The sequence below is a fragment of the Sparus aurata genome, chromosome 18 (genome assembly GCF_900880675.1).
Source record: "Sparus aurata chromosome 18, fSpaAur1.1, whole genome shotgun sequence".
Taxonomy (NCBI): Eukaryota; Metazoa; Chordata; class Actinopteri; order Spariformes; family Sparidae; genus Sparus; species Sparus aurata.
This window is the reverse complement of record NC_044204.1, coordinates 26,245,510-26,271,030: the sequence shown is the minus strand read 5'-3', so window position 1 is coordinate 26,271,030 and position 25,521 is coordinate 26,245,510. Positions and strand designations below refer to the sequence as shown.

The 25,521-nt window shown below is 42.9% G+C and overlaps 2 protein-coding genes across 3 annotated transcripts; both read right to left on the bottom strand.

Moving 5' to 3' along the window:
- Positions 1-1,635: 1,635 nt before the first annotated feature.
- ankrd13d (ankyrin repeat domain 13 family, member D) lies at positions 1,636-11,142 on the bottom strand. 2 transcript variants are annotated; one of them, XM_030395954.1, is made up of 17 exons: positions 10,251-11,142; positions 9,968-10,103; positions 9,758-9,882; positions 9,400-9,445; positions 8,189-8,332; positions 7,832-8,021; positions 7,640-7,706; positions 7,338-7,419; positions 6,954-7,015; positions 6,729-6,859; positions 6,458-6,615; positions 5,531-5,644; positions 5,213-5,385; positions 4,855-4,934; positions 4,238-4,471; positions 2,115-2,174; positions 1,636-1,981 (listed from the first exon to the last, which is right to left on the bottom strand). In XM_030395954.1, the coding sequence occupies exons 1-17, from the start codon at positions 10,332-10,334 to the stop codon at positions 1,945-1,947; spliced, it is 1,923 nt and encodes a 640-aa protein (XP_030251814.1). In that variant the 5' UTR covers positions 10,335-11,142; the 3' UTR covers positions 1,636-1,944. The 2 variants fall into 2 exon arrangements, with proteins under 2 accessions (XP_030251814.1, XP_030251815.1); XM_030395955.1 differs by having other exon boundaries at positions 1,636-2,174; positions 10,251-11,141.
- Positions 11,143-11,325: 183 nt separating this feature from the next.
- kdm2ab (lysine (K)-specific demethylase 2Ab) lies at positions 11,326-23,879 on the bottom strand. Its single transcript, XM_030395953.1, has 23 exons — positions 23,495-23,879; positions 23,008-23,048; positions 21,377-21,515; positions 21,186-21,264; positions 20,985-21,031; positions 20,515-20,693; positions 20,244-20,350; positions 20,000-20,093; positions 19,688-19,841; positions 19,466-19,581; positions 18,281-18,407; positions 17,898-18,172; positions 17,711-17,788; positions 17,278-17,538; positions 16,963-17,091; positions 16,771-16,854; positions 16,423-16,647; positions 15,997-16,026; positions 14,824-15,878; positions 13,802-13,965; positions 13,359-13,505; positions 13,052-13,267; positions 11,326-12,944 (listed from the first exon to the last, which is right to left on the bottom strand). Exons 2-23 carry the CDS (start codon positions 23,041-23,043, stop codon positions 12,763-12,765), a joined length of 3,924 nt encoding a protein of 1,307 aa, XP_030251813.1. The 5' UTR covers positions 23,044-23,048; positions 23,495-23,879; the 3' UTR covers positions 11,326-12,762.
- Between the last annotated feature and the right edge of the window lie 1,642 nt (positions 23,880-25,521).

The following is a 25,521-nucleotide window of genomic DNA, read 5'->3' as shown; positions in this document are numbered from 1 at the left end:
CTTCCCTTCATCCTCGAGATATGTGTGTCACAGGGAAACACACCCCATTAACTAGACCATCCGCTACATCTAAGTTCTTGAACAGCATTACACGGGCATCTTAAACTAAAAGCAGTGTCTCATCCAGACATGTGTCGTATGCTCTGGAGTGATGTCCGCTTATCAACTCGAGCTTGCCTGTTTTCTAACTATTCACATAATCCTGAGCCTCTATCGCGACATAATCCGGAAAACTCTTAAACACCTGCTGTACATTATGCTCATTTACTTGTCGATTTGTCGGAGATTCTTTTCAATTCCGCAACCTTAAACAACCGAGACCACAAATCAACACCTACATCATCTAAATGCAGAGCTTTCCGTTTCACTGGAGGCAACTGATAAAAATCTCCAACTGCAATCACACTAACAATTCCAAACGGGGAATAGTCACCAGATTGCTGAATTTTTCCATGGATATAAACCAATAGTTTGTGATCAACCATGGAGATTTCATCTATTATCAAAAGCTGCAAGCTGGTTAAGAATTCAGCTTCTCCTCCCCCAATGGAGTGTAAGGTAAGCGTACATCTTTACCAATGCTAAAAGCATTTTGGATAGTAGCTGCATTTAAACTGTGTGCAGCTATCCCCGTAGGACCTGTTAGTGGAACGCAAACGTTGTCCGGAACACGACACACTCTCGCCAACAACCTCATTGCCTTGTACTGTATAGTCTTGATCAAATGGCTCTTACCTGTACCTGCACCGCCTGTAATAAATACATGTATCGGATCTGACTTTGCACCATTTACCCAATCGAAGCACCACTGCCTAATCTGATAAAAAATACACATCTGTGTCTCATTCAGAGACCTAACTAAAGCCAAACTGTCACGTCTGCAGAGGACATTGTTCCTCTTTTCTAAATGTGCAACATCTTTACCGTTTACCGCTAAATCTAGAATACTATCTACAGGTTCGTCCACTATCTGCTCTGTCTCTCTACGTTCCTCTATACACTCTAAAAGCTCCAACTCCTGCTCTGGGCACAGTTCACACTAGGCATATTCTACAACACCGCCACTACTGTCGTCAATATCATCCCATTAACACATCACTTTTGCTAATTGTTTTCCATGGCCCGATGAGTGTTTGTGCAAAATGTGATGCTAATCCGCCAATAGGTGGCGCTTTTATTGCCAAATGACCAAAAAACAGCTTGACGGCCTTCACTTTTGACTGAACAGGCTATCTCCACCAGAGGGGAGTGCTGCCTTGCTAATGGATACAAACCTCTGTTTAAGAGTCTGTAGGGTCACACAGTGTGGTACTCTCATTATTTGTTCTTTATGTAGATTTAACCTGGGCGGATGGATTACCAGCTCGCCTGTGGACAAACATTGTGCCAGCTTGAGTGCTGTGAAAATATGTGCGCTGGTTAAATTAAAATTAAAGAGGTTCCCGCTTTCTGTAAAACCAGAGGCTTTCTGTTTGTGCTCAGTATCTGAAAGTGTAAAAACTGAACATTACATCAAAATCGCATGAGCCAATCTTTGTACAGAGCAGAATCATTGTCTATTTTTGGTAAGAAGGAAAGATCGAACTGTAAAATACAAAAATCCTGTTTAAAAGCCTTCAATAAAAAACACAACCAAGGATGATCATTATTCTTTATTCTTCACACGTAGGAGTAAGTCAACATAAATGTTTCAAATGTTATAATCATGTCTTTATAAGTTATTCCATTAAGATTGTATTTTCATAGTTTTCACCATTATCATGGATCATGTTATAGGTTTAAAGTTTAAGGATCATTCATCACTCGATAAAAGACAGCAAGACTGTGAAAAATATTCAATAAAAAAGAAAAAACAAAGACTCTCTCCCTTTTGTCTCCTCCTTCACCGTAGTGTGTCTCAGAGTACCTTGTTCTCCCTCCTCCCACCTGCTTCACTCGCACTTCTTATATATTCTGGTCCGTATCACTCTGTTGTAGCAGCCTTCGTGTGAGAAAGACAAATAAAATATCTGTAATAACTTAACATCTCAGGATTTCAAAAATAAAACAGAATAAATTAAGAGGATTGTTTTCCTCCAATGAAGACCGCAGCTCCATTGCTGTTGTGACATTACTTCTCGGTGAGTGACAGCTGCAGGATCCTCTCCAGCTCCTCCTCTTCCTCCTTCTGCTGCCTGCAACACAAACAATGATAGTTCCAATTAAAATGATGACTTCCAGGAAAATATGACACTTTTTTTCACCATAAGTAAAGTTAAATTTCAGACAAAGAACTGCAAATCATGTTGATTCAAAATTTCTGGTGTTATTCTTTCAAATCTATGAGATCACTTCCACTTCCCCAAAAGATATATATTTGGGGAAGTGGAATAACACAATGCAGACTATACAGAAAGGTTTATATTATTGTAAATGAGTGTTGGGACAGAAAATCAATTCACACAAGTGTTGTGATTCTCTTTTTTTTTTTTATTCCTGAAGTCTCCGCTTTTATCCAGCAGATGGCAAAATTTATTTGTTCTAATCTGTGAGTGTTACTAGCCTTCATATCAGTTTCAAGAAAAACAAAGCGGATTTGAGTAGGCAAAAAATGGTGAATGGTCTGAGATCTGCAGGGATGCGACCTGCGCCCTGTCGCTTTAAATCCAAAGTCTGGAAACACTTTGCGTTTCATAGGGTTAAGATGAAATGCAGAAACGGATGTGACTAAATCTGTTTCCTTACTCTTATATTTATCATTTTCCTATGGTTCTAGTTTGATTATAGCCTCTTTTACTACTTCAAAGTATTCTATTCACCACTTTTAAATGCACTATACTGATAATGCCACTGAAATAAACATTGTCTCTAGAAATGTAGGATTCAAGTTTTCCCTTGAATCGTCTAGTGTTAAAAAGGAAAACAAAAAAGCATCCAGGTATCGGGGGGGATAAGCATCTCTACCTAGCCGAAGCATTTTAATGTCTCTCTTTTAATGTTAATAGTAGTATTAAGTAAGGTTATATGGCAGCATCAATGTGCTTTGGATAAAAAAAATCTTTGTTTTAGTAAATAATATAAACAGACACACAAGAACAGTTTTGTTTAAAAAGAATCCTTGGTTCCTGAAGGTATTTAAAACTTTAAAAAAAAAAAAAAAAAAAAAAAAGGTAGTAGATTTGGGGCAGAATTCCCTCTAAATACTAAATATCTCAATATCACAGTAGTCAACAAAAGTCAGCAGTAGTAGCAGTAGCACGACTTCGTAAAATAGTGACATGCAATATTTAGATTTTCTGCGATATGAAAAAATGATTCAAATGAAGAAAGATTTTTTGTTAGCATTTTATCAAACAACCAGTAGCAGGCCCTGCTTTTTTGGATAAATTGATCAAGAATGATTGTGATTGGTGGCTCGCTGCACATGCAGAGTCTACATGTCACCTACAAAAAACTAAAAATCTCCACGTAACCAAGAACCCTCAAAACTAAGGCAGTTCAGATGGATCTTGTAGATTAGTCATGTAAAATGAAAACTGTGCAAGTTTTCCTTTTGTATCAAGCAGCAGAAAGTGGTAGCAGGACGTGCTGAGTGAATTTACTAGACATTCCCACAAGTTTCAAAAACTTCAAAAATAAATCTAACTAACAAGATGGGACAGATGACGACTAAGAGGTTCCCTTCTTAGAGTTTGGTGTTTGGATATTTTGACACCAACTGTGCGGCAGACGTCATCCGTCAACCCGCTGCGCAGAAACAGAGTTTGAAATGGAAGAGCAGACTGCAGCACTCCCCTGTGTGTTCACACTTAGTTTGAGATATAAAATAAAATCTCTCTTTAAAGAAGAGGAATAGAGGGAGAATGTAGAGGACAGCTGGGAATGAGCAGGCATCCTACGTTTTCTAAAGCCTACACAATGCGATCCACTCAAAACTGCTTCTGAATACATTCCACGAAAAAAAGGTTTACTCTAATTTTCCATCTCTCACGCCAAGGAAGCACGGTAGTGCGGGAGTGTGAGTTTCCTCCCACAGCACAAAGACATGCAGGTCAGTTGAAACGGCAAACAGAAATCTGGCATTTCAAACTGTTCACAATAATATTGACATCATTTTTATATGATTTGTTTTATTTATATCGTGTTAAAAACATCTCTGGGTCACTCAAAGAAGCTTTACTTGATGCGCAGCAACGGCAAACTCACGTTGGTTCAAAAAATGTCAGATAGCCTCCTCTTTGTATCTCTGACGCCTCACCTGTCTATCTCCTCCTGCTCCCGGCAGGACAGCTCCATGGCGATACGCAGCTGCTCGTCAAAACTGGAGGCCACACCAAAGTGTCCCGACAACCTCGGGTCGGTCACCACGCTGTAGGAGAGCGGGGAGTTGGCGGAGGGGTCCATCGGAGAGACGGAGGAGGGCTGGCTGGGGTCGGCCGTGTCCTCTCCCTCTCTGGTGGCCAGCGAGATGGACAGGGACTCCTGGATCGCCCTGAAAAAAAGAAAGAAATAAGAATATTAAGACTTAAACCGCTTCATTACAGGATGACTGGGAGCTGCTTGTCCCATGAGAAGGCGGAGCGAAAAAGCTAATCACTGAACTCTATTTAGAGATGTTTAATTAAATCACTTCACGAGCCACAGGTTTGCCTGAATTACGAAGAATTAGGAATAAGCACGAGTTAAGATTCCAGAGGGTTTTACAGTCACAGCTGCAAATACTAAACTCTAAGACCCTCGGTGACAGACTCAAACTCTATTAATTCTAGGATTTGATTGTTCATTCTTTTGTTCGTCAAAAATGTAGAAACTTGAGAGACAAGACATAGAAAAGAATCAGAGACGAGAGAGATTAAAGCCTAAAGGTCAGCTCACCTCTCCAGCTGAGAGTCTTCCTCGTACAGCGGACTCTGGGGCACCGGGCGGCTGTTGGTCAAGGCCTCCCAGATGGTCACCTAAAAACCACACATGGAGTGTTGAAGCTTGTTTTAGATGGAGGAGAATGGGGACACTACAAGAAGAAAGAATTCACATTAGCTGTGAAAATGTTTAAAGGTTTAGGGATAAAAAGAGAAAAAAGGAACAACCAAAAATTAGCTTTAACATCAGGGACAAACAGACCAAGCTTGGTAAAATATGTAATGAAGCTGCCAATAAATGAAAGAGGTGTGAAACTGTAAAAGATGACAAGAAAGATAAAAAAAAAAAAGGGAAGAATCAGCTTAACTCTGACCTGGTCGCTCTCTGTGCCGGCGTCCAGCAGGCTCTGCTGGATAGCAAACTGCAGCAGGTTGTCGTCCTCATCCCTCATCGGCTCGCTGCGGCCTGGACCGAGGGTGGTGTAGTCTGCCGGCGGCTCGAACACCGAAGGGTCCACCTCACAGTGGAAGGGATGGGCAGACTGACCTGGGAGAAGACGAGTTACAACATTACTGTGTCCTGTTTTGGGAACAACTTCACCTGCCTCCACGCCCTTTATTGTTAAACCAAAAAACTAAACATAAAAAAACATCACAAATATTAAAAGTGTGTGTCTGTGTGCAGTAGTCACCAGCTTCCTCGGAGCTCTCTGGTTTGGTAACCGTCACAGAGCTGACCGGCTCGTCGCAGCCACACAGGTTACTGAACGTCACTCTGGCGTTCAACACGTGAAACAGGGGAATCTCTGGAAGACAGAAAGAGTGTCTTATTAGAAAAAGATTTAAATGGCGGATTATTTCTGTAACACGAGTGGGCAGTGAAAATTAAAATGTACTGTAAGAAGAGAAATGTCAGGATTCTCAAAAACCTACGATTCAATTCAATTGAACATTTCAGTCATTGTTAGACTACACAGTCAGCTTAAATCTGCTTAGCTTTAAACTCATTGATATTGATATTCCCTCTAACATTCTTTTATTAGGTTATTTGTACTGGATGTCTTATGTTTCTTTCAGTCGAACTCTGTAAGTTGTGTTTGATCGTTTGTACTGTTATTGTTATTGTGCTGATTCTCTGCTTCGACCTGCCAAGGTACTACAGATGTGAATTTGCTTGAAGCTACAATCTGGTAAAGTCTATCAAAGTGAGCTGTACACTGTCTGCTTTTAATTAATAAATCTCAATAACCCATCATATTTAACAAGTCAGTTGTCACTATATGGCAGAGGGAACAACAGCTTGAGTTTCTTCACGTGTGTCACCAGTGCATCAGTGTTTGTGTGTGTGTGTGTGTGTGTGTGTGTGTGTGTGTGTGTGTGTGTGTGTGTGTGGACTGGAGTAATCAGTTTCATCGAATTTTGATTTAGAATTGAAATCCACTGTGTAAGAATCATGAATACAGAGAAGTGTGGCTGCACACACAAAAAGCATGAGGCACGTATAAAAGGCCTGGAGCTGGTAAAGAGTCGACGTGTGGGCTCGAACCTTGGTGTAATAAACTCAAGACGTCCATCTAGCTACAGGAAATGGCGCACACTCTGCCACCTCTCATACCCACCTATCTTGACAGGGAAGCCTGGCGGCAGGCGAAGGGTGATGAAGTCACGCAGCTTGGCAAAGTGGGCGTTAGAGATGGCCATGAGGTCGATGATGGGCGTCACCTGCTCGGCCAGAGACAGAGGATGACTCTCGCTCAGCCACAGAGTTGCTTTAAACCTTAAAGAGACAGACAGAGACATGGAGACAGGATGTATAAACTGGCGTTCCGAGGAAACTGCTCCATTAAGTGATGAACATTAACGCCGTTTGTTTCCGCATCTGCATCGTACTTCTGGACTTTGCTCGTCAGCTCGACAGGACGTCCGATGTCTCGGCCGTTCAGGTTGAACTCCGGGTTGAAGTACTCGTCAGCTGTGATGGCCGTGGGGTTGTGAGGACTGGCACACTGGGACACGTTACTCTGTCGGGAAATACAGCGGGAGCTATAAGTGCCGGTGTTCATCAAAGAAAGCTGCAGGTGGTGTGGGTGGATGTGATTCTGTGGAGACTCTTACCCCATTGTGAGCTGTGTGTTGTTCAGCAATTCCCAGGAAGGACTGCAGAGGAGTCTTTGAGCCTGTGTAGGAATAATGATGGGACATCATCATCATCATCAACGTCTATTTTCTGCCCTATTAGGAGGGCAGGGCATACATCTGGAGCATCAGTAATATGATAATACACCGAGGAGGAGATAACTGTATATCTGTATAACTTTATATCTCACAACATAATCTTAAATTTAAGGAGGCTCAGTCTGATTTTGTGGACAAATTACATTTCCTCCCCACCTCTTTAGATTGAAGTGCACGGAAATGCCGTAATGTTTGTATGTTTGTGTGTGTGTGTGTGTGTGTGTGTGTGTGTGTGTGTGTGTGTGTGTGTGTGTGTGTGTTCACCTTTGCTCCTCGACTTGTCCTGGTCTGATAGATGCTCTGTCCTTGACCGAGTCACCAGCTCCACATTGGTGGCACTGTAAACCTGAACCCGATGGCGCACAAAGGAAAAACATAAATTCTTCAATCTCAAAAGGACAACCCTAAAAATGCTGAACGTTTGTGTACAAAAATATTAAAAATCATGCATGTTCTTTGCAACCAGACATGTTCTCTTTGAGCAAATCAAACAATTTTACTATAAATGTATTTAAAACTTCTGATCTAAAACCACCCGAACTAGGCTGGCTCAGCGGGTCACTCACCTTTGCTTCATACCCGCTGACTACTTCACTCTTCTCGGAACGCCAGCCCCAGATTCCCGACTTGTTTCTGAACGAGCAAAGAGAAATAAGTAAGACAGCTGCATGAAGGATGAAGAGGCAGATATCTGCGCATGGCTAGCAGGCACAAACAAAACCAATCCACTCAAAGATCGTGATGATTTTGCTCGTTACCGTTCGAAGGCAATGTTACGTGTGTTGAGGTGTGTTGAGACGATGGGCGACGTGAGTCTCTGGGCTGTGTTCTCCTGCGACGGCTGCATGGCCGCCAGGAGGGAAGGCGCGTCACGGGGGGACAACACGAGCGGCTCTGTGTACACCACCTGCTTCTCGTGGTCCACCTCCATCACTACGGCCCCGTCGTCTAAGAGGAGGAGCACACAGGCGAGAAAGAAAGCCAGACATAGGTTGAGCCGGAGGAAGCAAAGACGCTGTTGATATTAGAGAAAGTCTGATGTTTATTCAGTCTTTCCAGTCGGGTCCAAGTCGTACGTAAATGATGCAGTTCTGAGAGCGCACACACACACACACCTCCGCCCTTGAAGATGTAGCTGCGTCGTCCTTTCAGCCAGGTCATGTGTTCGAAGCCAAGGAGGGTGGTGTCCACGCGGAGGCACGAGCCGCTCTTCCACACCCGGTAAACATCGCTGGGACACACCTTCGACACCAAGGGCACTGAGAGGAAGAGTGAAGAAGAGTTTAAGAAGCAGGAAACAAAGAAGCAAAGAGAGAGAGGCCGAATGGCAGTGGAGATTAAATGTTTTTCTGTAAACTTTCGGATCATATCTTGTTACATAGTACTGCAAATAAATGCTATTTTCTTGGCTTTATTTTGATAGGACAGACAAAGAATGACATGAAACTGGGGGAGAAGCATTTTCTGACAGTTTGCAGACAACCAACTAATATATGGAGGAAATAATCAGCTGTTAGTTTCAGCTGGTTCTGGGCAACATATACGATATCGCGTCATAATAGTGATGTGCTACTCTTTATCGTTTTAGATCGTGGATGGTGTTATAGCTTGATTTGAAACAAGTGTTGTCTCTTCCTGGTTTTAAAGGCTGCAAGTGATGTCATTGTCTGAACTTACAAGACGGTTCTACTTGTTCTAATACTTGTCTTTACCCACTTAGTCATTATATCCACATTGCTGATGATCATTGATCAGAAATATCATTGTGTTGATGTTCTGTCAAAGTACCAAAAGTCAGACCTGCAGTAGTGTTTGATATATTGTGACTTTGTCGCCCAGTCCTAGTTTCAGCCTCACATTAGAGTCTTGTAACAGTGACTTACTATCGCAAATTTCTTGCACTAATACTTTAGTTCATGTAAAGAGGAAACATTAAGAAGCATTGTGGTTTTGGATTACATATGTTAGGATGTATAACATACTTAAAAGATTGGTTGGTGATTATACAAACATTTTAAGCTATAAAACATAATCAACTGTTTTTTTCGTGAGCGGGTCAAATTAATCCAAACACAGGAAATCACACTAAGTGACTGAGTATCTATGTGAAATACACCACAGATAACACTTTATTAGTAGTTGGTGGCAGGTAATATATTTTTAAATGAACCCGGTCTTGTGTTTAGGCCACCTATTCAATCTAACAGGCGTAAACATTCATATCTGTCAGCATCTGCTGAGCGACAGCTGCTCCCGGGGGAGCTGTCCAACCAGCGAGGTGCTGAAACTGACCTCTGTGACAACACACTCAAGGTAACACACTCACCCCAACTGGTGAACTCCCACTTCATCTCCACGTAGAAGTCCCGCGCCTGGAAGGGAACCAGGGAAACTTTGATTACTCAAACAAAAGCAGTAAGTCTTCCAGTGAGAATGCACCATGCTTTATGTTTGTGCGTTTCCGTGAACATGTTGGGAACACACAGTTGACCATAACAAACAAGGCGCGTTGACATAGCAGCCTTAATCTTTACCCCCAGCTCAGATAATCTTGCAAGAAATGTTTGCCAACGCTTTGAGGCGTGGCTGAGGTATGGGGCGTGTTGCTCTGGCTGACAGATGAAATTTAAGACCTGGAGGCTTAAAGTTTCCCAGTCAGCTGGCTGGCAGAGTGGCAGTTTTACCTGTCTTAGTTTGCTGAGCAGCTCTGGGATGCCTGCCAGTCTCTCTGTGGCACGTTTGAAGTCTCTGTACTGGAGCACCAGCTGAACCAGCTCGGGATCCCCGGTGCTCACCGCCTCCTGCAAGACTGAAACACACATCCACAGTTAATGACAGCGGCTGCTTCTCGTTCCCCGTGCGAAGCTGTGAGCCACCTCAGCAGAGCAACTCACTGGTCCAGCCCTGTGTGGTGCAGTGTGTGGGGTCCGAGGAGTGCCTGAGCAGCACCCGGGTGGACTCCAGGTGGCCCAGACACACGGCCAGCTCCAGCGGGGTGCGCCCCCTCGGATCCAGGCGCTCCACATCCTGCTGCAGAAGCAAACACAAGAGCAGCAATCAGCGCAATGCAGTGCGACCTGACAAACGCATCTGTAAAAGACAAAAAAGAAAAAGAAAAACACACAAAGAGACACCCCTCATCCTCCATCCAGCTGCAGCATAAACCCCCTCGCTCACCTCGTTCTTCTGCAGCTCTCGATCCAGCTCCAGATACTGATTGTTCCACACCAGAAGATGCAGAGGAAACGCTTCCTCAGCCATGGTTGTCGTCCGCTTGACAGTTACACAGGAGTAAAGCTATGTTTGTAAAAAAAAAAAAAAAAAAAAGACTTCTGCAGCCAACAGATTGCGGTGACACCACGGCGGTTACTTCAGCGGTGATCGGCACAGCTGGTTAGCTAGCTAGCAAAAAATTGGTAAACGCTTAAAGCAGGCAAGCAAGAAAGACAGAAATGTTTCGCTGGGAAATAAATAAATATCTCCAGGTGGTTAACGTTAGGCAGGAGACAAACCAGAATATCGTGCGTACCTATTTAAATTAGTGGGCTGAGTTAGCCCGGCTAACTCAGCCCACTAATTTGATGTAGCTAGTTAACGTTAACTAACGGCTAGCCGAGCTAACGTTAGCTAACTGGCTAATAACAACATAGTTTCCTGCTCCTGTTTTCCATCAGTCACAATGCGAGGAAGCTAATTCAGCAGGGCGAGGATGTCTCGTCCAAGTCAGTTCATTTTTGTCATCATGGGTGTGTTCTGGAGAAATACAAATTAGGGGTGAAATCGCCGGCAGGAGTTAGCTAGCGCCCGAGCTACCCCGCTGCTACTGCAAGCGTCCCCTGTTTATATCGCAGGGATGCTCCGGTCCGTCAGAAATAAAGCAAGAAGAATTGGCCTTTATTCCGGTTTCACATCCAGGTCAGTCGAGTTGGGTAGGACCCGATACGATGTTGAAAACAGCTGCAGCCGACAGCAACTCACTCCTGCCCAGCTGACGATCATGAAACCAGAATCTGACAAAATGTTCCTGTGGAAACACTCAGCTCTGTAACAAGGGAGCACAATAACAGCTGCAGCAGCGTTACTTATTTATTTATTTAGGTGTCGCTTTATTTCCAGGTTATGGAGCGAGGCTGGGTGGAGCCAGGGAGGAGCTGACATCAGATCTGATTCCTCCTGTACAGATGAGAGAAAAGCTGAGCAGTGCTGGTTTGTGACATCCGCCCAACTCTCAGTGAAACATCACAGCTGGTCGTTGTTTTTAACTTTTTTAATTTTTCTTGAAAAATAACACAAATAACATAACGTGAAAAAGGCTTCTGAAAATAATTACAATGCTACAGGATTCCCGTTTTGATACTCGAAAAGAGGAGAGAAAAAAAAACACATTTACACAAAAGTATATATTTTTATATACTTATATTCATTTGAAGGGGATATGGCCAGGAGGAAATCAGTTCTGGGAAGGAGACCTTTTTTTGATATAGAACCACTACACTTGAACAAAGAAATTAGCAACACCCCCGGCCCAAAACCAAAAGAAATAAATCATACATCTCTACGTGTTGTATTGGACAAGGTCATGAAATTCAGTGAAAAGTAGATACTCACATTTTTCATCCATGGAAAGAAAAAAGAAAAAGTGTATCAAAGAAGGGTGGGGGAGCAGTTTCATCTAGAATATTAACACTTTTGCTCTAAATGTTGTCTCTGTACAAAAACAAAGCAAGTTTGGAAATAATAGCACCTGAAGTCTAGCGGTTGTTTGAAGATGCACCATTTATCTGACAACTCAGCTTACCCCGTCCACGCACTTAATACAACCTGCCCTCCGCTGGGGGTGAGGTCTCGCTGCAATGTCGATTGCCTCTCACACTGTCTTTTTACCCTTTTATAACCACATCCACTCGACGTCCATGTATGCTTATAACACTGGACTACTGCTGCACAAAAGTGCTTTATGAAGCTGAACATAAGACTAGTGAACACAGGTTGCTCCCAACACCCACTTTACAAGCTGTGATGTGAAAGACCAGTCACCTTTAAAAAAAAAATAAAAAATCTCAAGCAGAGATGTGCATAAAGCATAAACCATCAACTTAACGTCAGTTCTCTTGTATGTCGAAAAAATAACTGGAGCACCCAAATGTAGCCGGAATCAAATGAGTGAAAATTATCCATTTGATAAATAAGACTTTATGGGGATCTGCCAAACAGAACGAAGCCGTTTTACCCCCGTCATGAAACTCAAAAAGTCTTTGCTGATCACCTTCTCAAGGCAGGATCGGAGTCAAGACTGGTGTCTGTCCACGGAGGAGCTGAGCACTCGGTTATCCAAAGGATGTGCAGAATACAACTAATTTAATTGCCCGTTCTCCCACTTCTGGCAATTAAAAACAAAAAGAAGATATTTTGCTCTTTCCACACAAAATTATTTCCCAAAAGAACAACAGAAAAAAGCTCCTGAGTCTCATTTTAGGTACACTGGAAAAATGTTTTATATGAGAACCCCTTTCACCAACACCAGTTACGTGAGTCCCAGTTTAGACCCCACCCCTCCTTGTATGTGTCACAGGTGCATGTGAACTTCCCTGCCAGTCTGAGTCCTTTGTGTCACACAGTTTCACATCTGGGTCAGCTCTCTTTGTCTTTGCACCCAAAAATCACCTCGGCCGTCAGAGGAGGCGGGTGCTTAGGATATCCTCTGGATCAGTTTTTCATCTGATAGGCAGTAGAGCATGTTGACCGACAGCTCGGAGATGAGAGCCTCGCAGGCCTTGCGGGAGACGCCTTTGCAGCCTCGCAGGTCGAGCAGTGAGATGCAGGAGAGGCGGCGGAGATACTTTAGACACGCGTCTGTCAGTTTACTGCAGCCTGGAAGAGAAACAGGTGCACAGACACTTCAGTACTAGTAAAATAACACAAATGCAATGTGTACGTTTGTGTCCCTAAAAATAAGTTCTTTGTAATCAATCTCTCACCTCCCAGGTTGAGTTCTGTGAGCGTGTTTCGGGTGGACGAGCCCACTGCAGTCAGCAGGTTGATGGAGTGGTCGGTGAGGCTGTTGCAGTGGGAGAGGTCCAGTTTTGTTAAGTGGGGCATGTGACGGATCACCAGGCGCAGAGTGGAGTCGCTGATGTCCAGGCCTGCTAGTCGCAAACACTGCATGGTCCGCAGCTGACTGCGGTTGTCACAGCCTGATACAAAACGAGAGATGATGATGATGATGATTGACCTAACAGTGATAACAGCATATCTAGCATCTATCTGTAGTTGCTCTGTCCTCACCTGGAGGAGTGACGAGATCCCTGATCTGAGAGTCTTTGACCCCGTCTGCATACCGCAGGTCCAGAGAACGGAGGAGGGGGCAACCAGAGGAGCAGAGAGCTGAAATTGATGACCAGGAACAACCGGACACCATCAGATCCTTCAGCCCTGAAAATTAGAAGGGAGGATTTGTGTTTAATGGATGTGATAGAGGACAAACTGTTGGTGCACATGACAGTAAATCAGATTTCACTTAAAACCGTCAAATCAAGTTAATATGACCCTTTGAGTGGCATCTTTTTTTTTGTTTATTTTTGGTTCATAATGTCATTTTTATTAACCAAACTGGTATTCAATGGAAGCTAAGGGTGTGCATAAAGATAACCTTGAACCTGTGTGTGTGTGTGTGTGTGTGTGTGTGTGTGTGTGTGTGTGTGTGTGTGTGTGCGCGTGTGTTTATTTACCAGGCAGGCGTCCAACAAGCCAGTTCAGCTGCTTTTTGGAGATGTTGGTCCAGGAGAGATCGAGCGTGACCGGCTGTCTCTTTATGATGCCTGTTAGGGCCTGAGGAGTGATGGTGCGTTTGACACTCAGGTCAATGCACGCCCAAAGCCGTTTGTCTAAGCACCTGCAAACAAGCACACACACTCGGGATGAGCACATCCATTCAAAAAGTTATCCTGACCCAAAGACACTACACAATACTATACATGGATAAACACTATTGAGTTTGAAATACATAAGAAGACTGAAGGAAATAAAGTCAACAATAAAACCTGACAGATGTCTTATTATCCCCTGTTAACACAGAAGACAGAAGCTTTATTTTGTTGCAGCCGGCTACTTAATGTTCACATTCTGCATCTACAAATTAAATGAGCTGAGCGCAATATGACATGTTAATTTAATGTATCCAACACATTCAATTAACAGCTGTAGCCTTGAAGTCACAACGATTGAGTTGATCTGATTAAAACATTCATGTGATGAATTAAAAAGCTTAATTAGGGGGATTCTTTAATAGAGTGCAGTGTTGTTACAGACTGATGTCTCTTTCCACTCTTCTCTTTCACACAAAGAAACAATCTTCAGCAGGATACACACTCCAGCTCCAGAGAGGAAAGTTGTCAGAGAGCAGAAAAACTTTTAATTTAGACCGTCATCAAATTGATTTAAAATAGCTATAGATTATCTGCCCCCTGTGACATTTGTCATTTATGATGGTCTAAGTACCAAAACGTTGTTGTTATTAAACTTAATTACAACTGAAGTGGATGGTGTGCAGGAGTGTTTTTCCTGATTTTGTCGGCCCTCAGTCTTCTCCTACGCACCTGTCGATCTTAAGGTGTGCAAAAGCTTTTAACTGGAGATTGTGACAAACATCTGAATATTTTCATTAGGAGCAATAGAAATAATATGCAAATAAAAGGTTGCATCAAAGATTTGGCTCCTAATAAAATGAATCAACTCAACATTGTCATCTTACCATTTGTACCAGTTCTTGCAGACAGCCATGCAGACGCAGAGATCTGCTCGACTTAAGTAGCGGAAGACAGACACCCACACCTCCCTCTCGCAGCCCGGACCACTCCCACCGTTCTCCCTGTCCGCCTCGCTGCCTCCTTCCTGCAGGGCGGACAGAGGGATGCGGAGATGAGGAAGCTCAGATGTAGAAGAAGAAGAGGCGCCATTGCTCAGTTTAGCTGGCCTGCTCGGCTTTGCCATTTTAGAGGCGTCCGGCCTCTCTGGGTGAGAGGTACGAGTGATTGTGAGTCCACTGCGAGTGTGTGGTGATGTGTGCCTATTGGATTGCTGATCGGGACATGGGCCACAATTTCTAATGGGGGGTCTGACAAGGGCTCTGGTCTGGTTATGTATTGCAGAAGTGGCAGTTTGAGGGGCGACAGCCTCTAATTTGGGGACGATTGCTGTCGGGTCCCGCTTGGCCCTGGGTGGCTTTTGAAGTGTCACTTTAAGATAGGAGCCATCTTTCCCCCCAGTTTGACTGTCCTGCTCCATCTCCTCCTCGTCCTCCTCCTCTGCACCATTTTGGTTGGCCACCTCGCCCCCTTCCTCTTCTCTTTCTTTGGCTGCCCGTCCTCCTCTCCTCGACTGGGGCTGGTTCTCTTTATCCAGTCCCCTCCCATTGCTCTGCCCCCTCTCCTCTTCCTCATCCTCGTCGCTGCTGCTGCTTGTGCTGCTGCTGCTGCTGTCCTCACTCTCCTCTTCCATCTCACCATGGCATCTACCACTTCTGATTCCTCTTCCTGCTCCACCTCCCCGCAGCCTCACCCCTCTTCCCCTCCCTCTGCGAGGCTCTCCCTTTGGCTCAAGTATCAGACTGTGGGAAGACTGCTGCTGCTGCTGCTGCTGCTGCTGCTGGAAGGACCTGGTACTGCCTGGAGAGCCGTGGTAAGAGGAGCCACTGGCCCAGGTGGAGCCACGGCCTCTGCCCTGAGATAGTCTGCTGGTTGGAGAGCGTAGCCGGGACAGCAACCTGGAGCTCAGCAGCCTGGGAGAACGGTCCAGGGACGACTGTTTCTAGAGGGAAGGGCAAAAAGGATAGCAAATGAGAAACAGACAGAATAATGCGACATGTGCGCTGTAGTATTATTCCAATGCAATATAGAATCACTGCAGAAATAAGTGAAGTGCTTACTGATAAGAGTTTGCTGCGCTCCAGTTTTATCTGCAATAAACAGAATCAGGGTTAGAATGAGATAAATGTCAAATACAGAAAGATTCTTTCTACTATTTAAAGTCTAAGGAAGTGCCATTATCATATCTGTAGCCTCTTCCAAATCAGTTTCCCTGAGATTGAGATGCTTCATCAAGGTAACGCTTAGATTTGAAAAGATCTGCTTATTTTTTTATAGACTATCCAGTGAGTAAAAGAGATGATAATCAATGTCAAAAGATAAACAAAGGGCTCTCTGTAGATTTCTTACTCTTGGGTAGGCTGACATTTGAATGCATTAAAATTTTGAAGCTTATGAATAATTTCTTTGTACCTATTTGCTTTTGATCATCAAACGCTGGACAATTCTAAAAACACATTTCAAACCATCTAAGTTCTACACCTTACCCTCTTCTTAAGTCTGAGTTCCAGTGCACTTGCTCGCTTGCGGTTCTGCTGATGCTGCAGTAGCAGTTTTTGAGAAGGTGGCGGTGCTGTGGGTCGGGGTGCGGGTCTGTTTCGTTTCCCTCGTCTCACCCCTTCGCCGACACCAATGCCTTCCCGGTACGCAAGTTTGGACAGTGGCAAGGAGGTGGAGCCCTCTGATTCTTCACTTTCTTCATCGCTGGAGGACTGGTGTGGAAAAGATGGGGAAGGATGGTGAGTGGGGTTGAAAAAGAAGGGTGTCTTTGTTAATGTGAGGATCAACATAAATAGTCTTCTCGGGATACAGATGTGAGAAGTGTGTGTTGGTACCTCTGATGAGTCTTTGCCTTGGTAACATTTGGGACATTCCCAGCAGCTGGGTAAATCTTTGTTGATCTTCCCTTCACCAGGTTCCTAAAGTAGAGAACATCAGATAAACAGATTTGAAGGCAGCAAAACAAACCATGCAATCATTGGGTAGTGTATAAATGTATTGTCTTCACTATGTCAGAGGATGATTACCTTAATGCATTGACGATGGGCGATCTGCGAGCAGACGGAGCACTCCATGAGTGAGTAAGTGCTCGGATCTGATTCATCCGATTCCCCTTCTCCACATATTGTGCATCGCGCCGTGTTCGGCAGAGCAGGCTGCAGGAAAGAATAAATGTATAAGGCTTCTGGGGTTGGAAAACAAGGTTACGTTTGACTTCAGTAATTCAACACAATTTTGAGTACCAACTTAAATCTTCTCCAAGTATATAACAGTGAAAAGTTCAGATGGGCAGCATTATTTTGATCCACACATACAAAGACGATGATGGTATGATGACTCACAGCAAGACACTGTCTCATAATACAGCTCTTCTTCATACGTCCAGGCCCGCCGAACTTCCTCATGTCTTGGCAGTAGTGGCATTCACCGCACTCTTTCCTGCAGCAGGCGGAACAGCGCTTGCACCTCACCCGTCTGCGCCTCAGGGCTGAGATGGAGGAGCGTTTGGTTCGCCTCTGACCAAGAGGCTTATGGAGGTTGGGACCCAAGCGTGGACGGTATATGACAGGGGGAGGGGGAGCTGGGGGCTGGTACCATGCTGGCTGCATCAGGAACATCAGCAGAAAAGACAAAGAAAAGGTTGGTGAAAGTTACACTAATAATATGCGAAGAAATAAACTACATTTGTAAAGTAATAGCATAAAAAATACATCTGAGTGTAAGAGTTTTTTAACATGTAAATATCTGTTCAAAAATCCTTGTTTTTCTGCTTACCCTTTCAGGCCACTTTACAATGGGCTCTCCAGTGTAGGACAGCTGGGGCGTATCATCGGCATGCTCCTTCAGAACAGCCTGTACAATTGGAGCAGTAAGATACAAATATTCAGTATATGCATACTTTGAATTATGTGTAGCCAATGTGAGTTCATTCCCTATGCAGGGAACTTAAGTTGACACCCACCCTCATGTCCTCAAGCAGGGCTGTGGGGTTCCCGATGCCTTCAGGGACACACTTTTTGTGAGCTGGCAGCTCCTCCAGCTTCCCTAAGAGGTTCCACAGTCCCTCCAGCTCAAAGGTAGTCAGCACATGCTGGGGTGCTATAACATGAGCTGCCTCTTCTTCTTTGATTTCTTCCTCCTTAAACTCGATCTTCTCTTTTTCAGTGTCGCTCTCTACTCCATTGGAGGTGCCATTCCCGGTCTGTTCATTGGTTTCAAGGTCAGCCGGGGTCAGTCCTGAAAAGAGAGGAGCAGTTGGTTAAAGTTCCTGCCAGAGATGGATTATATCTGTGTGGAAAACAGGATTTAAGGACAGCCATTTTTCTTGTGTTCCTCTTTTCTTACCTATGCCTAGAGAGTATTTTTGGAACTCAGCAGTGAGGTGGGAGATGTTGGTGAGACAGTAGAGGTATCTTTCCAGGACATACCAGCACATCTCATAGTAGAACGGGTAACGGAACTTTGGTGGCACCTAGAGGAGGAGGACAGAAAGAGATAAAATATGCATCTTAAAGACCATGTTCAGTCAAACACTACTGTGAGACAATAAAATGAAAAGTTTTTATAAATAAATGCATATTATCTGCTCCTATGCAGTTCCTCTTTATAAGAAGCATTTGTCACAATTTCTGCTTTGAAAATTGTAGAAGAAATGTTGTGTGGCCGCAGCTTGTACCGCTGTGTTTCACCTTAAAGAGTCTGAAAGATAATTCAAGAGGTGGACACAGTGTTTCATTCTACATTCACTCAGGAATGGTGGCCCACCACAGTAAGAAAAATGTCTCAACAGCTAGATAAAATGGAAGATTGAGCACTGTAACCTACAGAACAAAACAAAACAAAAAAAAACACACCCATATAAGCATAAGGCCTGCTCCACAGAAGTAGCTAAATAGCTGTTAATCATGATCAAGTAAGTAAAAATGAGTAGTTTTAGTCCTGCAACCACTTATAGCACTAAGTCCAAAAAAGACCAACAGAGATGGATGTGGAAAAAATACCAAACTTGGCCCCTGAGGAAACACTGGACAGTGTTTAGAAAGTGTGATGTATCTGAGCACAATCAAAGTTGTGTTCTGGAAGATTAAGAAAAAATATTTGTATTCTTCTCCAAAGGGGATGTGGGCATTTAGCATTATCAGTGTCATTCTAAAATTCAGTTAAATATATTCAGTGAAATAAATAGCTGTACACTTTTTTGTGCTGTTAAAGATCCCTGCTTACAGAAAAATTATACTCTGTGAGGTATACAGATTATAAATTTAAGACAGAGAGCGCTGTCATCTGTGTTATCCAGCAAACACGAGTTTGGAAATCATTTAATATATAAAAATCATTTTAATTAAGGTAACATTGTTGAGACTTGATTCTCTCACCACAGTTTTCCTATGATGAGTAATTCCACAGAATAAGACTCTGAATCATGCCTTGCATAATCACAGAATCTAAAGCAATCATCCATGTGTGTCAAGAGGACAGTTATATATAAACAGCAGCAAGAAGTCTACAGTGATGTGAGGTGCTGCTCACCCGTGTGCGATCCTCAATGCTGTAGATGTTGAGCTGCATGGGGATGTTAAAGCTGTGGAGGAAATTTCCCCCAAACACCAACGTGTCCTCTGGGGTGTAAACGGCATGAATCCACCCTGAAACACACAAGACACAGGATGCTGGAGGCATGTCTTCGTACAGACAGTGTTTCTGCGTATACTACATGCCTGTACGTGTCACGGCAGTATTATAGCAGCAAACCTGATGGGATTATGAAGGTGTTGCCCTGCTTGAGCTCTATCCTCTGGCAGTCATGACACTTGTCACCCAAGAAGATGTCTCCCTGCTTTCCTGATAAAACCCAGTTCTCGTACATCTCCAGGTTCTGTGGTGTGGGTGGAATCAGCCAAAACACCTGGAAGTAAAATAGAGCGTTAGCCCACGATCACGTTTACCCCTTATTCTGGCAGCATGGAGGGAAAAAAATGGTTGTCTCTCATCGCAAACAAAACTTTTTTACTGGGTGACAACAGGCTTAAAATCTATGGTTGACGTTTGGTGGGACAGACCGACCTTTCCTCCTCGCAGGATGTGGTACCAGACTGAAGTGCCTCCAAAGTCAATGTGGAAATCTGTGAAGCAGCCCTGCACACTCATGAGACAATACCTGAGAGAAGTGGAGAAAGGACAGAAAACACAATGTGGATTTTAGATAAAAACAAGATAAAATGTTCAACATCAATCAACAGGCACTGAGAGACTTTGAACTCCATCTAAATTATAAAAAAGTAAACATTATATGTTTTGGTTTACTCACTTCTGTACTTTGGGATAATGCATGTCTATTATGGCATTAGTGGAGTCTCTCTGTCTTTCCTTGAGATGTCGGGGCCACATGTTGTCCACCCAGTCGATTAGGTCCACCTGGATAGTTAAAAGAAGAAAATTGTACGAAAACATGAATCCAAACAGATAACAGTTTTTGATAACGCTTTCTGTATGAAGCAAAAATGTTATCATTGTGACAAAGCCACTGAAAGCAGCAGCTCTTGTAAAACCCTGAGCTGTGATATTGCATGAATTCTCACCGAAGACGGTCGTTTGACCAGATTCTCCAGTCTGGTGTGGCTGAACTCCAGGCTGATGACATTGTAGAGCTTTTCTCGTTCTGACGCCGGCGTCTCGTAGTAGCGCCGCCACTGAGCCATTGACATCTCGATTCCCTTCTGAGTGTTCACATCCATCACATCTACAATACGTCGACTACCTGCGAAAGGATTAAAGGCAGGTTAAGCAAGTGAGGCCACTATAATTAAAACTAAGCCCATCAATAAACCATCGATTGTTTGTGGTTGTTTTTGAATATTAACTTATATCATCAACAAACGCTCCACAATAAGACCTAGTTTAGTTATATCCCTTCTGCAATTTCCTGCTACTTATCTGCCAGCATGAACACATACACCAATATATATGCAATAAAGCAATGCCATCCAACATATTGGCTTGGCTGATTTATCTACCTCTACAAGCAAAATGTATTAAAACAGGAACTTACCAACAAACAACTTGACATCACTCACGCTGAAATCAGGGTCTGGCATTCTGCAACAGAGAGAGAAATCATTGAAATTGTTTTCCTCCAGACACACTCACAACAAGGTTTGTTCCTTAAACTGAAAACTAAGCTAGAATATATCTCAACATAAACAAAAAAAAAGACTAACCTGTGATAAAACGATTAAAGACTGTGACTTACTGTATGCCGAGGCCATCCCCTGTCTCAAAGACAATGGGGTCCCTGAGCCCTTCTCTCTGGATGTATTCAAATGTGAAATCTATGAGGGAGACATGCAGACAATGACACAGTCAACCAAAAAACAAAAGTAAAAAAACAGTTACATTAACCAGTATGAACATGCAAATTATACTTAAAAAATCTCCTCTCACCTTTACCCTCCATGTGTTTGATCAAGTCAGAGTTAAACCTGGCGCACTGCAACTTTTCGTCCAGATCGAACGTCCGTTTCCCTTCGATCTCATCATCTGAGATTCCATCATCCTGGTAGCGGCGCCGCGTACCTGTACGCTGAGGAGGAAAGAAGGCTTCTGTCAACATTTACATTAGACATAATGAACAGTATAATTCGTAGCGAGCCAGAGAAAGATGACAGGAGGCGAGGGTATGAATTAACTGCCCGGGAAAAATATGGGATGTCTTACTGCTCTGAAGATATTTCAGTGCCATTACAAAGATGAGTTATAGCAGCCTGTCAGACAAACTGCAACGCTGATGTCAAGATCATATACATAAAAGTTACATAATAAACAAGGCTTGGGGGATGTGCTTGGGAAGAAAAATATAAAAGCTGTAAATTCTGAGAAATGGGCGCTTAGCCACAGCCTTAAAGTGTCACATTAATAATTTCTTATCAAACTACCCAGGTATAAAAAAAATCCGCTATGGAGTGTATGATTCTGGATCACAACAAAAGTCAACATACATCCAAAAATGTAACATTGCCCAATATTTAAAAAACGTTTTTACTGGAGTCTAATTGCCAAGACATGAGGTGACAACCACATGTCAGTGTTAAAAGGACCGAAATGGCAATTTGTGAAAAACCTTTACTCAAGACAAGGATAAAATCCCTATAAATCATTCCAAGCTGATCATCAGTCAGCCAACTACCAAATCAGTTCATGTGGGAACCAAACAATACAGCATTACAATAGCCGGGGTTAATCTTCCACACACCGCCCCCCCTTTTCCTCCCCTCCTGCCATTCATCCTATGCAGAACTGCTTGGCTAGACAGATGGATCAAGCACAACAACCCCGCTCTCAGACCTCCCCACCCCCATCCCTTTTCCACGAATGTGGTATTACTTAAATTCTGATGCTCCTCACTTTCATAACTGAGGGCTGCACAGTACATATTTATTTGAAACTGAAAACAATTCAATAACATGAGCGCAACCCAGGCTGGTGTTTGTGCATAAAGTAATAAAAATGACAAAGGGAGTTAATGGATTGCAATTATGCAAAGATTTATTGGGTGCCTTTATTAAGTTATGGTATGTTAAACAAATATGCAAAGACATGCTTTCCAAAGCCAATTAACAATGTCATTAAAAAAAAAACATTACTATATATTTAGCCATCTTCAAATGATGCCACCACTATTAATAATATGGCCATCCCAGGGAACACAGTGGAGAATCAGAAAGCAGTGTGTTAATTACTTTACAGCAGGGGGATACGACTGCAAGGAGGTGAAACAGGGTCACAGCACAAATGCTGTCACAGGTTAGACAGTGAACTTGACTCTCTCGTGAACTCAGAGTGTTTGGACAAGTTCATTACCCTTATCAGGATCTAGACACAACAGTAGGAGGACCACTGCCGTGACACAATGTGCCAAAGGACAGTGGACCACTCGAATCAAATATATATGATATAACACACCATGCTTCGTGGGTTTAACAGGGGGCCAACTTCACACGAACACACCTTGAACAAAACACTTGCATTGTAAACATAAAACAGGTGTTCAGGAGAGCTAACAGTGAGTTACTCACCAGGCGTTTGCTGTACCGTGTATGAGGATCCTCCATAATCTCTAGAAGACAAACAAAGTTTCGGGAGCAGCGTTAAGTTACATTGATTGAATATCCAGTCGGTGTTACAGTGTTTCAGTGTGTTTATACAGCCTACCGGACAGAATACACCCCTCTCTCTGAGTCGAGCCGAGCTAACTAGATAGCCCTGCTAGCGCTAGCCTACAGTGTTGCTTTAGCCAGCGAGCTAAGGTTAGCGACACAAAACATTTACGTTGAACTTGCGTCAGTCCATGAAGACAATTCCCGACTAGAGCGACTACCTTTTCATCGGGACACCTCTAACCAATGTGTCTGTCAGCTGACGCTATTTCGCTGTCGTTATCGGCTAACGTGCACTCGCTCAGTTGACAATCCCTTTCATAAGTCGTCGGCTAACGTTGACGCTAGCTACCTAGCTAGCTGACATTAGCCTCTATACGGCAGTTGTAAGCTTCTTTATCATTACCTCTGCGTTATAACTCCTTTCAACCGTACTGGTCAAAGTTGCTTCCCAAACTAGAGCGTCCGAGGCCTCTGAGTGAAGTTTCTCTCCATGTTACGCGATAACAGCTGTGTATGTCGTTCTGTTTATTATTGTGCGATAAAGTTAGGACGATTCGACGCTCCGAGCCGCCATTTTCAGCTGGTCAAAAAACACACACATACACGCAAAACCAAAAAAAAAAAAAAGGAGAGCTCATGACCCACCCCCCTATTTACTCCACTGCGCTGACAAATTAGCATACAGCTACTCTCACTGGATACAGCGTGTGCTATTTAAACACGATTATAATATGTTAATACGCAGGTGTGCTCGGTTTGTCGGCTCCGGGTCGACAGTGGAAGGTTTTTTCTTCTTCGTCGGTACTAATTGCGGTAGTGACATGAAAACATGCAGATCATGTATGCAGTCGAATGGAAACCCCACATTTAAGCATGTTCCACTGCATGCTCCTGCTATATGCTGCCGAAGTACAGAAGCAAGAATAATATGTGCTCCTTCAGGCGTCTAAAGCACTCATAATACATGAGTTATTAATAAAGTATTAAGTAGCATAACATGGGACACTCAGATAAAGCACAAGTTCTGTACTCTTCTCACTTACTGTCACACATTATAATTATCAGGACCAATTGGCAGCACAATGCAGTAATATAGACCTTGCTGTGTAACAGTATACAATACTGTTTTTATATTACTTATCATTCCTATACTGTTATTTCTATATTTCTACAGTAACGCCTGCTTTCTGTATCAATACATGGATCAAGTCAATTTTATTTATATAACACATTTCACGAGACAGGCATGGACTCAATATTCTCATAAATAAAGAATAAAAAGTAAACGACATCCATGATACAATTGTGTACAATACAATACAATACAATACACATAAAACTTAGAGGATAGGATAACAAATATCAAGACATAAGATACAAACATATAATAAAACATATAAGATAGGATAACATATAAAAACACATAGAATATAAAAACATGGAATAGAGGTTGAAACAATAAAAAAGGAAACAGATAAAAACGGTGTTATTATGATCATATAGATTATAAATATAAGAGTACACGTTCCCATTTTCTGCTACTTTATATGTCAGCTCCACAATATTTTGGAGGCCAATATTTTATTTTTTTTAACTTCACCTCATTTATTTGATAACTTTAGTCTAATTACTTTGCAGACTGCATCATGCACCATGTAGCGCAAATTTAAATGGATTTATTTTTATCGATTGTTGGTTGACCCATACAGTATATACTTAACGCATGTAAATTTACTGTATGTGTAAAGCACGTCATTTTGATGGGTACTTAAAATATAAGGTATACCTACTTTCAGACTATTACTTAAGTATTTGTATGGCTGACTTTCAGACTTTACCAGAAATCTCAGCATGATATCTTTACTCTTACACAGCTATTATGTCCGATCACTGTTTACAACAATGATTATACATTTTCACAAAAGCACAGCAAGACATCATTAAAATAAGGTTTACTTTATTAATCCCACACAGGAGAAATTCAAATGCAGATTGAACAGTCAAAGGTAAAGTAAAGGGTGATTGAGTGATGAATGAAAATAAATATTTTAAAATGAATATATTGTTTGTGTCATGTCATTTTGATGAAGACTTCCAGGAATATGAACAATTTTGAACATACTGGAATTTGTTAATGCATATAGCTTTCCTGACATGATTTATACATTTATAAATTACAATAATCAATTATTATTATAGCCAAATTTCCCTTTCTGGGCATCACTTATCCTCCTCACTGCTCTCCTAATCATGATCAATCCTCCCAAAACACGAAGCAGAAATACAATCGAGCGCACCCTCGCGCAGGCCCCGCCCCATTGGGTGTCGGTGGGCGGGGCCTGGCTCTGGTTCGGAAGAAAACGAGCGAGATGGGGGATGAAATGAGGTCACGGAAGCCTTTCATGCACGTATGTCACGTCGTGCATCGCC

What these genes read in the sequence shown, in the direction of transcription:
- ankrd13d (XM_030395954.1), bottom strand. Translation starts at nt 10,334, where the DNA reads ATGGCTGAGGAAGCGTTTCCTCTGCATCTTCTGGTGTGGAACAATCAG. An exon ending in GTGGGAGTTCACCAGTTGGG is followed by an intron (nt 8,333 to 9,399) that starts GTGAGTGTGTTA and finishes TCTTCCTCTCAG; the next exon opens with TGCCCTTGGTGTCGAAGGTG. An exon ending in CCGGCACAGAGAGCGACCAG is followed by an intron (nt 4,935 to 5,212) that starts GTCAGAGTTAAG and finishes TGTGGTTTTTAG; the next exon opens with GTGACCATCTGGGAGGCCTT.
- kdm2ab (XM_030395953.1), bottom strand. Translation starts at nt 23,043, where the DNA reads ATGGAGGATCCTCATACACGGTACAGCAAACGCCTG. An exon ending in TTATGAGACAGTGTCTTGCT is followed by an intron (nt 17,092 to 17,277) that starts GTGAGTCATCAT and finishes TCTTTCCTGCAG; the next exon opens with CCTGCTCTGCCGAACACGGC. An exon ending in AAGGCAAAGACTCATCAGAG is followed by an intron (nt 16,648 to 16,770) that starts GTACCAACACAC and finishes TTTCCACACCAG; the next exon opens with TCCTCCAGCGATGAAGAAAG.